General features: G+C 32.7%; 1 protein-coding gene across 4 annotated transcripts in view; it reads right to left on the bottom strand.

The window, feature by feature from the left end:
- The window catches only part of LOC143246251 (uncharacterized), a 109634-nt gene extending 97075 nt beyond the window's left edge, over positions 1-12559 (bottom strand). The window contains exons 1-3 of one of the 4 annotated variants that reach the window (XM_076492656.1): positions 12503-12559; positions 1485-1527; positions 555-651 (exon numbers count right to left, since the gene is read on the bottom strand). In XM_076492656.1, coding sequence (XP_076348771.1) covers positions 555-651; positions 1485-1523 — 136 coding nt within the window. In that variant the 5' untranslated portion in view covers positions 1524-1527; positions 12503-12559. Of the gene's footprint in view, positions 1-554; positions 652-1484; positions 1528-10524 lie in introns of all 4 variants that reach the window. The other 3 variants (XM_076492655.1, XM_076492657.1, XM_076492658.1) reach the window with 3 other exon arrangements.
- Between the last annotated feature and the right edge of the window lie 2430 nt (positions 12560-14989).

Here is a 14989-nt window from a genome sequence, read left to right as displayed (position 1 = left end):
AACTTATTCCACAATAAGTATCACTCTCCAAACAGTCTAGTACAAATTATACTTTGGGCCAAATGTTGTGACTAATTATGGCAAACAGGTTGATTTATCTAGTAAGAGACACCAGATCTACATAGAGTAGCACTGTCATAAACCTAAGTATCAAGGGCCATATTAAAACTCAACAGGATGACAGTAATGGCACTCTCAATTGCTATAAACTAATAAAAAAAACACATAAGTGCTGTTGTCTAAAATGGGGCTCTGAGGGATGACAGATCATTTCTCTACAATGCATAGTAGTATCTATGCATTCATTCATCCCTCCTGAATATGGTGATGTGCTCAATACTTCTCTACCCTTAATTTCATTTTTGCATAATATAAAGAACTTTAAAAAATCTTCCAGATACATATGCATGCTCAGTATTCTTTTAGTTGTACATATAGATGAGTCTGATGATTAATATAATACTTGGATGGCCAGCCAGCTCTAACCATATGGCTACGAAAATCACTAATAGTAGTATACTGTATTTAAAAAAGAATCACAGTTACTAAAATACCTCGGTAGGATTCCAAAGTTGAGAACTCCTCATCATCCTCTGTAATTTCCAACAATGCATCTTCTGCTTCAATGTCTAAATCATCAAAATCATTATCCTGCATTTGTGGAAAAGAAAACTGTTTAAATAAAACATTAAGAAAAAAAAACCTTTTAACTGAAAACATCATTATAAAGGTGCACATACCATTAAACTTGTAAGTTAATTAAGACAATATTATATTTTTGCTTCTGAGGTACTCATTTTTAAGGATTGTTAGACTAAAATTGGGAGTTATTTTACACCTTTTTGTTTCCCAAAAGCTGTGCTTCCAACAATGAGACAACATGAACTGTTGAAATCTGTTTTAAAATGCCATGATACCAAATGTCAAAATTTTAGTCATACATGCAGCTAGCTAGTACTCATATTCACTGCATTTTTATTATAATTTTTAAAAATGCTTAAAAGTACATTAGTTACAACTTCTTGTAAATTAGCTGCCGATCACATATTACAGATGAAGTCAATCTTAAAACATAGTTTGTTTACTCTTTATCAACCCTGCTTAATTCAGTGTGAGTACATAAGACTAAAATAATACAATAAACAGGACTATTTAAAAGCAAGAATATTCGGTCATGATTGATAATGTTGATTATTTTGTTTTGACACTGTAGGATCTCAAGATACTATTGTTTAGATATAATGAAGTTTAAATAAAAAATACAACCCACTCTGTTGATCTGATAAACAATTTTACTATTCAAGTCGCAAGTTACTGAAATATCTGTTTACATAATATTTTTTCTCTCTCTCTTTTCATTTCTTTCTCCACCTTACATTTTAAAACAGCTTACTTACTTCCCAATTAAAATCATTGCAAACTTAAAATCATATATATATGCAGACAAATATATATATAATCACATACTTGTTTACAAAACATACCTTCAGCTGAACATCATCTTCGAGGATATCATCATCCATAGTTCTAGTAAAATGTTAATATCTTGTTAGAACAAAAAATGCAGTGTATGAACACAACAAAAACAGAGCAACATAAAACTTGATAAAGTATTTAATCTTGCAAAAAAAACCTCACAGTTAGTAACACAACAAAAAATAAAAATATTTGGGAAATATTTTGAGATGACAATACACCTACAGAATATAATTTCTTTAAACCTAATATTTCAGCATTAAACTATTTCTGTGAATGAGGAAACATTAATTAACAATAGTATGAAGTAAGAAGTACATTACAAAACATAATGAATAAATACAACTAAACTTAGTATTGTAGATTACTTTCAACATAAGGGGAATGTTTTTAAAAGATTCATACTTTCAAAAATTTTCTCAAATAAGAATACTGATATAGTTCCGTTCAAGAATCCAAAGTTATAATTTTCCTGTACTAAAAATGTTTTTCTGATAAATACTTACCTCTACTCACATAAAGTTACTTTTGTTCAGTGCTGCCCTCTATACAGTAAATAATTTTTTCCACATGCCACAAGTCTTTTACTCCTCTCCATTGAAATCTACTGATTCCAATGAATCTCTCATACAAATCATCATGTGACAATTATCCATCAGTAAGTGTGACACACTATCATTATGCATGTGACTCTTTCTGTTCAATTGTAACAAATATCATTAGGAGGTTTGTCAGAAATTGAAAGCACCGATGTTCAGTGGGGAGGAAGGGTAGAATGTGTGAATGAGTGGTAAGTACCTATCAGAAATACATTTTCATTATAAGAAAGTTATAACTTTGAATATAGTGCATTACCTCCTGTCACATATATAGCTAAAACTAAATGGACTAATGCAAGTGAATGAAAAAAGCATCATTTGAATGAATCCTAAAGACACTCCTTCAAAGATCTGATGTGAGAGACTGCACAACTTCTGAAACAGGTATACTCTTCACCAATCTGAGAAAGGTATCATATATACTGGTAGAAAAACAGAGGATGTGCATACAAACAGGAGAGAACTATTGCTGGATAATGATCCTAACCATGCAATATGTATGAAACTCAATCCTTTAAAATATAAAAGAGGATAACAATGGATGCATCACTAAGTGTACAGTGGTCAGAACACAGCAAATCAACTCTATCCACAATCCATGCAGCTGGAAACCAACATGAATGCATGGGTAGGATGAGAATCATACTGTCAGTAAGTCAACTACAATCCAAAACCCAACCATCTGGTTGAGCAGGAAAGAGGATTATACCGTCTTCACCTCAAGTTCATGAGACTGTAGTGAATTGGAATCTTATACCCCCAGACCTATAAATGGGCACATAATAACAATGTGAAATATTAAATGATTGATCTATGAACCCTACATCCACCATCAAAAAGAAATTTGCATAATGTAAACCATCTCACTCAAATATATAATGACCAGAACTGCCCCTAGTGCAATAACACCCTTTGAATAAGATTCATCAAGGGAACAGAAGTGAGAGAACCATAACAATCCCCAGTACCTTCATCGTAACCTACAGCATTGATGGAGTGTAACTGCAAAAAGAGTATAGCTATCCCTAATACATATGTGAGGACTTATATTAATTGGTTCTACTCTAAATCCAAAACCCAATCATTTGGAAGCAACTTTCATATAGGAGTAAAATGAGGAATTCCAAAAGAGGGTAAACTGCCATTTTGATGTCTCACCTCCTTGTTTTTTTATGTTTAATATTTGAGGAAATCACATCATCTACACCTATAAAACACCACCACCCTACTCTCAGCTAAATGGTTTTATAATAATTTCAATATACTGTTTATATTTCATTATCACATTCAGCAGGATGCCTCCATGGTCCACCACCACAGCAGCTTACAAGTTAAGTGTTCAGGACTCTCTTACTCTACTAGAAAAAAAAGAGGGGTTAAACAAAGTAGAGAGTTTGGAGGAGCATCAACACCTAAGATAGTGCAATGGGTAACCACTCAACCCTGTTTTAAAAAGCATACCATGTCAATCTATTCCAAATAAAGTATGGTCTGAGACAGGCAAACTTATGAAGCCATTTTTATCATGAGGATAAACCTACCAGCAATCTTGTGGAACACCTCATCTTAGGTGTGCATTGCATGGTCATGTAATTATAATGTGCAAAATGAAATGGCTTAACAGTATGGATTAGAATGGTTAAAGAATACCTGGCCAGCCACCACTCACCACAGATCAAGATTTAAATGATGAGGAATAATAATAAAAGGGGAAGTAAGACCCTTGAAAATAAAAAAGAATAAAAAATAACTTACCCAAACAAAGTTGCACAGAAGTGTGAAGAATGGAAAACAATAGCCTGAAGAGGAAGAACCAACATTCCAATGCATACAGTGAGAGACAAACATATCAGGAGTAATCCACATGCCCAACTGAGGAATTTTCTCTAATGAACTAAGAAGATGAGATGCTATAGAAAAAGTAAGGTGTCAAATTTGATGAAAAGACATCAAGAACAAAGTATAGGAGGAAAATGATAGACAGAAATAAGTTAATTGAATCAAATGCAGTACCAAAATGATGAGGATGGAAGGAGAGAGATCAAACAGAAGATAACAGCCACAAAATGGAGGCAGGAATGGGTGCTGCACAAGGAAGCTGTGCAGGCAATACAACAGTGAAGAGCATATACAGGACATAGAAGTCCATCCAAATCAAGCTGAATATAGAGACTGGACATAGTAGCAAGAGAATGTATATTTGGAACAGGGAAAGAAAATGGTACACCTGCTGATGCAAATCCTGGCCAACAAACATTGCAGATCAACTAGGGTAGGAGGAAGAGTAATAAGAGCCTCCAAAAGATCCCATGTAAGGTTCCAGTAATCACAAAAAGACTGCAAACGAGTAATGACCCAAGAGGATGACAAGTGCTTGGAAGACCACATTCCCAAAACAACACAACCTTACAAGATATAATAGATGGAGCAGTAAGAGCATGGAGAACTGAAAGCTCCATCAAATAAATTCAATGAGGAGAAGGTTATTGAAGAAAAACACCCAAATGGGTCAAATATGGAAGAAACTGAAGAGAATTTCTCCTATTTGATCAATCAACCAAATCCTGTCACCTCCAGGAGCAACTAATGAGTGTGGCAGACAGATTCCTGCTCATAACAAGCTAACAACAGACATTCTTCCACATAATAATGAAAGTGCAGCATAAGAAAATGTGGGTGACAAGCAAGTGCTTAAAAACATATTAACATATATGACAAAAACATATTAGGCCAAAGTAAATCTGAAAAGTAGTGAGTGAAACTCAATCACCCTGCAATAAATAAATCGAAGATCTAGTCACAACTGCTGAGATATCGGGATGTGCAAGAAGGCATTTGTGACATTCATCTTAATCTTTCACAAACCTGGAGAAAAAACCCACCTGAGGTTCAGAAATGCTTCCATGATAAAACAGAAGAAATTGAGAAATGACTGAGGCTAGAGATCTCTGATTTTCTTGGGAATAACAAATAGCCTGGAATGAAAACCTGAAGAAAGATAATGAACAGTTTCAATGACCTGTTGATACAAAAGGTCTCGTAATGCCTCTGACAGATGTTGGCCAGTGATGGGATCCAAAGTCAAAAGAAAGGAAATGGAACCCACAAGGGAGATGGAGAAAGAAACTGAAGGACAATACCCTCAAATAAAACATGAATAACCCACTGATCTATAGCGTAAAAATCATCAAAAGGGAAGAAATTTACACTGAAACCTACAGGGTAATCACTAGTACTTTTGACATCATTCCCAACTATGCCAAATAAAACAATGAAATGGGGAACCCTTGGAAGGAAGAACAGACAATAGCTGAAGAGGATTAAGACAGGAAACGAGAATTGGGATTTGTAGTGGTTCCAACTAAGATAAATGAGCTACAGAAGAGGAATGGATACAGTATTGACACAAGTCTCAAGTACATAGCCAAAACCATACCACTAAAGAAAAGGGGCCATACATAAATTTCTGAAATAGGTGGGTGGCAAGTGAACCTGCAACATAGCTGCATCCCAACCCAGAAGATCCCAATAAGATAGAAACCATGTGTGTAAGCAAAGAGCCAAAGACAACAAACAAGCTAAAATAGAGGTAACAAGGGAAAAGTTGCCCTTTGAAAAACCTTCAGAAGTTTGGTGTATTGCACTGGAAAGGAAATGCATGGTAGATAAATATTGTAAAGTGTAATAAAGGTACAATGATGATGGAAATATTAGGCATGTATTAAATGCAGAGTAAAATCAGGGACCACCTCCAAACAGATATAATAAACTGAAACTGCTGAAATTTTGAAGTGGACAGTCCATTTGATGGTAAGCCAAAGCAAACTGATCAGTAGCCCATTGGGAGTGTGACATGCTGGCACCCTCAACCAATTGTGAAGCAAAATGCTCAGCATGAGCCTCAATATACAGGGAGAGTGGGAAAACTAAATAAGGAAAGAACTATCATGTAACAAAGGACATGGATCATAGGATATTGAGCAAATGGATTAAACATCACATACCTGAGAAAACATGTTTGAAAATGCCATATTAGGCCTAGCTAATTCTGCAGGTGGGGCACAGGAAGACACAGCAAAATCCAGTGGTGGAAAAAATTTATCAAAATCTTCATCAGCCCAAACAGATTTGGCTTACTGAGGCAAAGGTAGTTGACCCATGTAATGGTCACTCTCTAAGCAGATAATCACCACTAAATATAACAATGGATCACCCCACCTGCAGTCTGTGAAAATGTACTTGTAGGTGTGATACTGGAAGTGGTAACATTAACCTAAGAATTCATTTCAAATTATGAATAAAACAAAAAATGCTTGCTAGATAAATGCAAGTGTGAAAGAAAAAAAATTAATAACAGAAAATCAATTTAAAGTAAAAGTCAGCAGCAATATAACCATGAATTATCAATAAAGATATCCACTTATTAATCAGAACTATTAAATTTACAATTGTAAAGTGCAAAAAACATTCACGCATAAGCACTGCCAAACAAGAAGTGGTAAGTAGAATTGAATAGAGGGAGTCACATGAGTAATAACAATGTGTTGAATTCTCATTGGTTGAGGACTGATGCATAATGATTTGCATAAGAGATGCATTAGAATCAGTCAATTCCAATGAAGGGATGATAAAAGGCTTGTAGCATAAAAATGTTTTTGTACATAGAGGGCAGCACCTAACAATAGCTATTTGTGTGTGTGTTTTCTTATAGCAAAGCCACATCAGGCCATCTGCTGAGCCCACCGAGGGGAATCGAACCCGATTTTAGCGTTGTAAATCCCGAGACATACCACTGTACTAGCGGGGGGCAGCTATTTGTGAGAAGAGGTAATGTACAGTACCAGAAACAAACATGTTATAAAAAAACATTTTCATATTATGTGTCTTGAGTAAATAAACACATTAGACTCCCATAAATATACTGAAAAGTATCAAATAAATTATCTACTGAAACTTATCAGCAAAAGTTAGCATAATGTTGAAATAAATATATACTTGAGTAAGGAAGCACATTATACTAATAATAGGTAAGCAAACATCAATTTTATAAAGATAAGGAAAAGTTTTAAAGAGAGTGAAACATACATGTCAAAATGTTATAAATTACAATGTAAAAATATTTTACACTTCATTTTATCCCAAAAAAGCCCAACAGCTGGCAGTGGGTACTCCCAGCCACTTGCCATCCCTCTATTCAACACAAAATTTGGAATGGTTGTATGCAGTCTTTGCCATGGCTCAAAAACAAACATACATAAACCCCTTGAGACTGTGTGTAAAGTAATTCTGTTGCCACAACCCTAGTCCCCAGGCTGTGCTTGTCCAAAATCGAATAAACTTAAATTAAAAAAAAAGGTAATTCTATAAATTGGGTTTTGATACCTGCTATAGACATAGCACAGGCATTCCACTGTTCATCTTTCTTCTTGACAAGAAACAAACATAAAAGCAATATTTTAACTGCATAATTGTTGGAATACTCAAAAATAGTAATAATCTGAAACCCTAATTTTAATTAATTTACTATTTTCATAACAACAATTGATTTAGTCATAAGTTTGGTTACTGAATGGTTGGAAAAAAAAGTAGCAAACAAAACACCAGTTAATTATTTTATAATATTAATCATCACTTTGATTAATCAATTGTTTAGCATTACATTAATTAATATAACCAATGTTCAATTTAATCATTCAGCTCTACCTATTACCAACAACCATTAACTTGAAAGTCATTTTTCATACATATCATAGGCTTAATGACATCATACCTTTGACTACTTTGTTGGCATAAATGGTGCAATAAAAAAAATCCATCTGAAGCATTAAAACTAATAAATGCATAGTATTTATGTCACTACATTTTATGCATAAAACTTATCCATTTTTAATTTACTAATTTATATATACGAGCAAAAAACAACATAGTATTTATGTAACACAAGTGTAAAATATGATGCTAGATGTTGAACATTTACAACTGCCTTGAATTACAAAACTTGAGTTCTTGTAAACTCAGTTAACACTCCTACGAAAAGTGGGGCCTAATAGGCCCCAGAGCAACTTGAAAGGTTATTAATATTAGGCTAATAATTTTGTATTTAAATGAAATTGCCATTTAAATCCATTAATGAATGGATTAACGAGATTCCCACTGTCCCTATCTACTATCTAGCGAAACCACAGCCAGGGGAACTGGCTTGGAGAAATCAGGACTAGAAATGACTTTTCCATAGGAGTGTTAACTGCCAAGGCAATTACTTCAATAAAATGAACAAAGAGGGAAACTATTAAGTTATGACCTTTTCATGGGATACAAATAATTGAAAACTATTACTAACTTATTGGAAAAAAGCCTTGCATAACCCTGAGGCACTTTAAAACAAAAACAAGTTTTCAAAGTCTAAAATATAATTAACAAAAAAGAAAGAAAGTGAGCAATACAACATGTAAATTGTGAGAAAGAAAAATCTCACATTTCAGACATATTTGTTTTTAGTTTTTTTAGCTTCAGAAACTTCAATATCAAAATAAAACAAATGGATATTTGAATTTTACAATTCCTAATATCATTAGTTTCAGAAAGTTTATGTTTTCAAATTATGAGCTACAAAAAGCCTTAAAAAGTGTAAAGTTCATTGATATGTCGGTTTTGTACACTGAAAAGTTGTTTGTATGCAGGTGGGAAACTCCAACAGGTTATTAATAATTACAACAGAAAGTAAAAATAAAAAATTAGGACTAGCAGTTTCAATTTCTTTTAATTATATTACCTAAAACAAATGTACACCAAAATATTTCCACTTTGGATATAATTATTTTTTGGAAGTAATTTAATTTGAAGAGATACATCATACATAATTTTTCAAAACTTAATATTGTCCATTCACAATCAAGGTCGCAAATTTCAAACATAACCTATTGTCCTGCCACCTATTTCACACTATAAATTCCATGCCACTTACCCCTTATTTCTAACCATATTAAAATTAACTAGTCTTACTATTTTATTTTTGAGTTACCTACCCAACAGTTGTAGATCTAATTAAAATTACGTTATTTCACCATTTATAGAGTAATTTAACATTAAAATATCCTATTCATTAATAATATTACTTATTTGTTACCAAGACTGTTTGGAGAATTGGTAGGATAACAACTTTTCAGTTTCTTTGTGCATTATTCTGAAGACCATAATAGAACAAAAATTTAAGGTATGGATAAGATAGGCTTCAGTTAAGACAATTTTTCTAACATTAACAGACTTGTTTTCTCAAGAAATAAGTACCATTGGTTGTGGCCTACAATTTACAAGCTTAGAAGGGTCACTGATAACTTCTGAAAAATGAAGGATAAGTTGTTTAAGTTTCTACTTCTCAAAGGTGGGTATAAAGAAACAGGTTATCCATCTGTAACTTGCAACTAATAAGCTACTATTTAGCTTTACATAATAACTATACATAACTAGACCTGAGGTAATAAAATGTGTGTCCAGTCATGACAAAAATTAATTTTAAATAATACTTTTCTTCTCCAGAAAAACTACTTCTAATTTCTCTGTATCAGAGCTCAAAAATATTGTTCCTTACTTCCAACAGCTCACTCTGTTATCACATCCATGTTATTCACAACACTTATATTGTTATCACACAAAAACAATGAAATCCATATCCTAAATATATCACTTAGCACTTTTCAAAGTTGAAACTTACTTTCCACAGATTTGCCCACTCAGAAAAATTGTCAATATCCTTATTCATCAATAAAATAAATTCCAAAAAAAAACTTAGCCTTACTCGGCAATTTAACACAAATAAATTCAAAAATTTAACAGCCTATTGTAGTGGTTTCCAAACTGTATGTCACAACACACTAGTTTTTTTGTGGCACGTTACATGGGATATCACAAGATTTTCAACAAACGACAATTAAGAGCATAAAAAACAATAAACTCAACAAAAAATATAGCACTGGAAACCAGAGGTGCCACACAAATCAAGGTAACTGGATTGGAGTGTTTTCAGTGAAAACATCTGGAAACCACTAGATTATGAAGAAAAAAAATTGGTAAGAAAGCAATTTCTTTAAAAGTGATAAGAAACTAAGTTTGTAATTTTGTTATTAAAAAAAGTTGAAATGTCTTTTGAATAAAACAGAAGTTCTGCAAATATTGTTCTTAAAAGTTTGAAAATGCTGAATGTTAGAAAATGCAAAATTAGCTATTAAATTAATAATAAAATTTAGGACCATTTTCTCAGTACCATAAAAGGCAAGTTCACTCAAATATCCAAAATTTTCACTAAGGGGTATGAGTCATTTATAGTGGTGAATAGTGGAAAGAAATTTTATTTTTGTTGAAGACCTAAATAACCCAGAAAAAAAAAAAAATGCTTTAAGGGAATATACTCAGATTCAACACAGTAGCTTTTCTTGTCAGCTTTATAATTTACCTTTATTCCTGGAATGGCTTGTTACATACATCAGGTGACAGTCTGACCATGCAGTACTTTGCTTTTTTGCTTTCCAGCTAGAAAAACAACCAGCATTGAATTTTAAGCATTACACTCTATGAATCATTTGAAAATATTTTAGGCCAATTGTTTTCCAGCATCTTTTCAACTTTTGGCATTTATCCTGGAACTTTAAAAATCATTATGGTGATGGCATTCACTGTCTACAGTTCATTGTTTTCATCAATACACGGAAGAGTTAGCCTTTATGACTTAAAGCATCATCTTTGAGCTGCTTATGAGAGACATGAATACTACACCAGTCTTATGCTGAATTTTGTTGTTCCATGATATAATGAATGTCCAACCACCTCTCACTATATGTGGTGTTGGAACCAGTTGTTGCTATAATAACAGATAACTGTCCACTCAGGTCATCAACTAGCTACTGACAGGCTTTTCTGTTACACTTTCTTCCCAATCACTACATGTTTTGTTCAGTCTAATTTCCACAGCTGTTTCTTCCACATAAGAGTACCTAAGATCTAGTATGAGCCAATTACTTCAGTGATGGCTGTACAGCAACTGTTCATGTATGATCATCTCTTGAGACACCTTTCAAATAAATCCCTTCTTGGTTAGTGTCTGCATGATCATTGTTAAATTAGAATGTCCTAATCAAAAAAGTGTAGTAGCCACCTAAAGGAATGCAAATTATTTGTGCTGCAAGACCCTAGTAAAAACCTCCACTAGTAAGTGCTTTGATGCTCTGAGGCTTATAAAATATAATAGGGCCTTCACAAGATAGCTAAAGCACATTCCACAATCAGTCTTATAAGATGTTCTGTACATTTTCAATCTTATATAGCTTCATAGCACTCATACTGACCAGTGTTGCATTATTCAGGACAGAACACACAAGACTTTGGCAGAGAATAAGAAAGTGATATTCTTCAAATCTACTTCCTGCTGAAACCTTGCACTGATGCCTTTGACAGTTTTGGTTACTCTAGTGTTAACATAGGTGGTGGAGTTAAATTGTCTGTAAAAAAGTTACAATCAGATACTATCTTGTTCTGTTCCAGAGTTGGTAGTGCCTGCAAATGAAGCTGATAGTTTATCTTCGTCAGCATGTCTGTTTCTGAGTATGCTGAAAATGGCTTTGGCAGGATTTATGACAATTCCCATGTTATTCACCCTATGAGGTGGTTGCATTTTGTTTTAAATTTAATCTTTGGTAAAGCTTTTGTTGTACACCAGAATGCATGTACATTGCAAAGCAACCTAGATGATAAATCCAAGATATAAATAATAAATAAAATAAATTATATCACCAACAACTGACAAGACCAAGAGTGATAATGCTCGAGACAGATTGGTATAGATGGTACTCCATTTAGTATCAGACTACCTCAGGAGATACATAAGGACCTTCCAAAATAAAAAATCTACCGACATTTATTTATCAATCTTAGTAAATAAGCACTACTCACTGTTACTACAGAAAACATACAGAAGTTAATCTAAATGATACTGATAGTACTATCACTAGTCGAACTCCAGCACAAACTAGAAATACAAATCATAGTCGCACAACTTGCGAAATGTCATAGTACCATGGTTCGAATATTATGGAACATTAAGCCTAACTTCTTGGGTAATGGTAGAGTAATTAGTTATATCTGAATTTTTTTTAAACTATTGGTATTACTATTATTCCTAATACTCTTACCACTGCCGGGATGCTAACTAGTAAAATTACCTGCGAGTACGTCTCTGTCAGGCCTAATTTCAAACAAAAACGAAATATATTCAGTAGATGAATTTAAACTAACAAATAATGAATTTGAAACAGTAAATACGTATCTCTTGATCATAAATAATATTTAATATATTAAAAATTGTATTCGATTCCCCTTTTCTTTTCTTCTATACCTTATTTCAAAAAAGTTAAGACATACACTTAACTTACACTCACTTTATATTAAAAACCCCTTCTCCAAAACCTGATACGGGTTCTTGTCACATAAAATTTAAAATTGATATAAAAGAATTTATAAATTGTAAGCATGCGAAGCAACGGAAATTGGTAATATTTATATATAATACTATTTTCTTTTAATCTTCAAGAATGTACATTTCAATAATAGATTATAAAACTTTATTGGTAAATTTAAGAAGTATGAGAAACGTCATCAATCATTATTAGGAAATCGAATCAAATTGGATAATATAAAGAGGGCATCCCTAACATTTTACTATTGTGTTGCGAAAGGGTGATTAAACCGTAATATATTTGGACTCCTTTCTAATAAAGATAAGGCTTAAAAGTAAATTTAAAAATTAACCCGGGCCATAAATTCAAAAAAAGTGTTCCAATAACTTTTGTCTTGTGCGTTTTATCTAATATACGTAGATATTTCTGGTCACATTAAGCAGATTTGAACAATAAATTATCAACAGTGTGTCAATTTATTGATTGGGATTAAGCACAAAGTTACACAATGGGCTATCTGTGTTCTTTCTATCACGGATATCGAAACCCGGTTTCTGAGAGTGGGAGTCCCCAGACATAGCGCTGTGCCACTGGAGGGCCTATGTGTTGTGTTGCTTTGTTTGTAAAGGGCAGATATGATAGAGCACATCACAGAGGTTTACTATAAAACTAACACAAACATATAAAATTATATTATTTATAGCCAACCAAACCAAAAATCTTAGTTCAGCGCCCTACCTTTTATTAATATGTCAAGACTCATATCTCTTTTTCTTAACTTAACTCATAACTTAATGTGCAGGGGAATATTTTGTGGTATCGCACAGATTCGAAGCCAAGAATCGTATTGAAAATGAGGACTAAAATTGTAAAACGCTGTTGATTTCTACAGTTTAAACTGTTTCCAGCCTATAGTTTTATCATGTATTTTAAACAAATATTTGACCCTAGTGTGAATAATCAATATTATTTTACATGTAACTGAATATTTTCTGTAACATTTAATATATTGTTGGCTCGAGGTAGACTTTGTTGAAAGTTATTATTTTCTATTGCTTTGCTTTAAAAACTCTTTGTTGCTATATAGTTATAAAAAGTGGCAGAATATGATTTTAGATATGTGCTGTATGAACAATTTGTAAACGATTCTTTCAAATACGTTTAGACTAGTTACCATTTAAAATAATCTTTGTCTATTTTCGATATTCGCGCAAAACTGTTCAAGGACTACCTAACCTAGTCGTCCTTAATTTTGAAATAATAGATTAGAGGGAATTTAGTCAGTCAACAACACTTGCTACCAACTCTAGGGCTACATTTGTCTGACTGAATAATACAAGTCTGTTATAATGGATTCACGTCTCCAAAGTGGTTTGCATAATGGTTTTCTTTTTTCGCTGTAACAGGACGCGAACATCAGAACAAGGTATTTACGGACCACTGTGTTGATCTTTGGTCCACATGTTTTAAGAGTATTTTTGAGGGTTGAAAGTCGAACTTTTTTTTGCTTATTTCATAACGTTTCACTGAGTTTATCTAGCACCGTCATGTGATTTACAGGAGAAAATTAAAAATAAACAAATTTAAACTACGGGAAAGCATGAGAGAATAAAAATAATATGTGAACAAGTTAAAACATCGAACACTTCTTAATGATAAATTTAGTTTCAATGTAGCAATATACTTTAACGTCTTATTAAATTTGTATAAATAAATAATATATAATTAGTGTGTGTATTCTTATGGCAAAGTCACATTAGGCTATCTGCTGAGTCAACCGAGGGGAATCGAACCCCTAATATATAATGACAAATTATATAAAATTAATACATTATTTACAGTTGAAATATGTATATACGGTTAATCGTTTGCAAGAAAGCATGTCTAAACGAATAAAAATCTATCTGCTTGTATCTACAATATATGAGTTCTTACAGTCTATTCATTTGAATTCTTATACAATTTTTAATGTATCTTTTTTCATTATACACTTTAGATAAAAATTAACCAAATTTATACAGGGTAGAAATGTGAAACAAACTCTGCTATTAGTTTGATATTCGTGACTGCTTTACATTTATACAAGTTGGTCAGTTTTATAACAAATGTTGAATCAAGTTCTTTAACTGGTGGAAGGTTTGGGGATTAAGAGTATAACAAAATATTATGAGCTACGTTTAGAAGTTTGTTTTGTTTTTATCAGTTTATGATTCGTTATTAAAGGATGCAGTTACATATTTAATAACATTAAAAGAAAAGCAATTCTGCATACAAAACTTAAATCTAAGGTTATCATTTTCAGTGCTAAAATATTTGAGCTTGGATCTTAAGTTGTTGATTTTTTCTAAGGGTCACAGTTTGTAATGTTTACAATGTAAAACACAGTGTACGTGAGTTACTAAGAAGCACGATGCCTTATCTTTTTCGAAACATAAAGTCATTCTAACTTCATTATAAAAAATATCAGAT

The sequence above is a fragment of the Tachypleus tridentatus genome, chromosome 3 (genome assembly GCF_004210375.1).
Source record: "Tachypleus tridentatus isolate NWPU-2018 chromosome 3, ASM421037v1, whole genome shotgun sequence".
NCBI lineage: Eukaryota > Metazoa > Arthropoda > Merostomata > Xiphosura > Limulidae > Tachypleus > Tachypleus tridentatus.
This window is presented reverse-complemented; position numbering and strand designations above follow the sequence as displayed.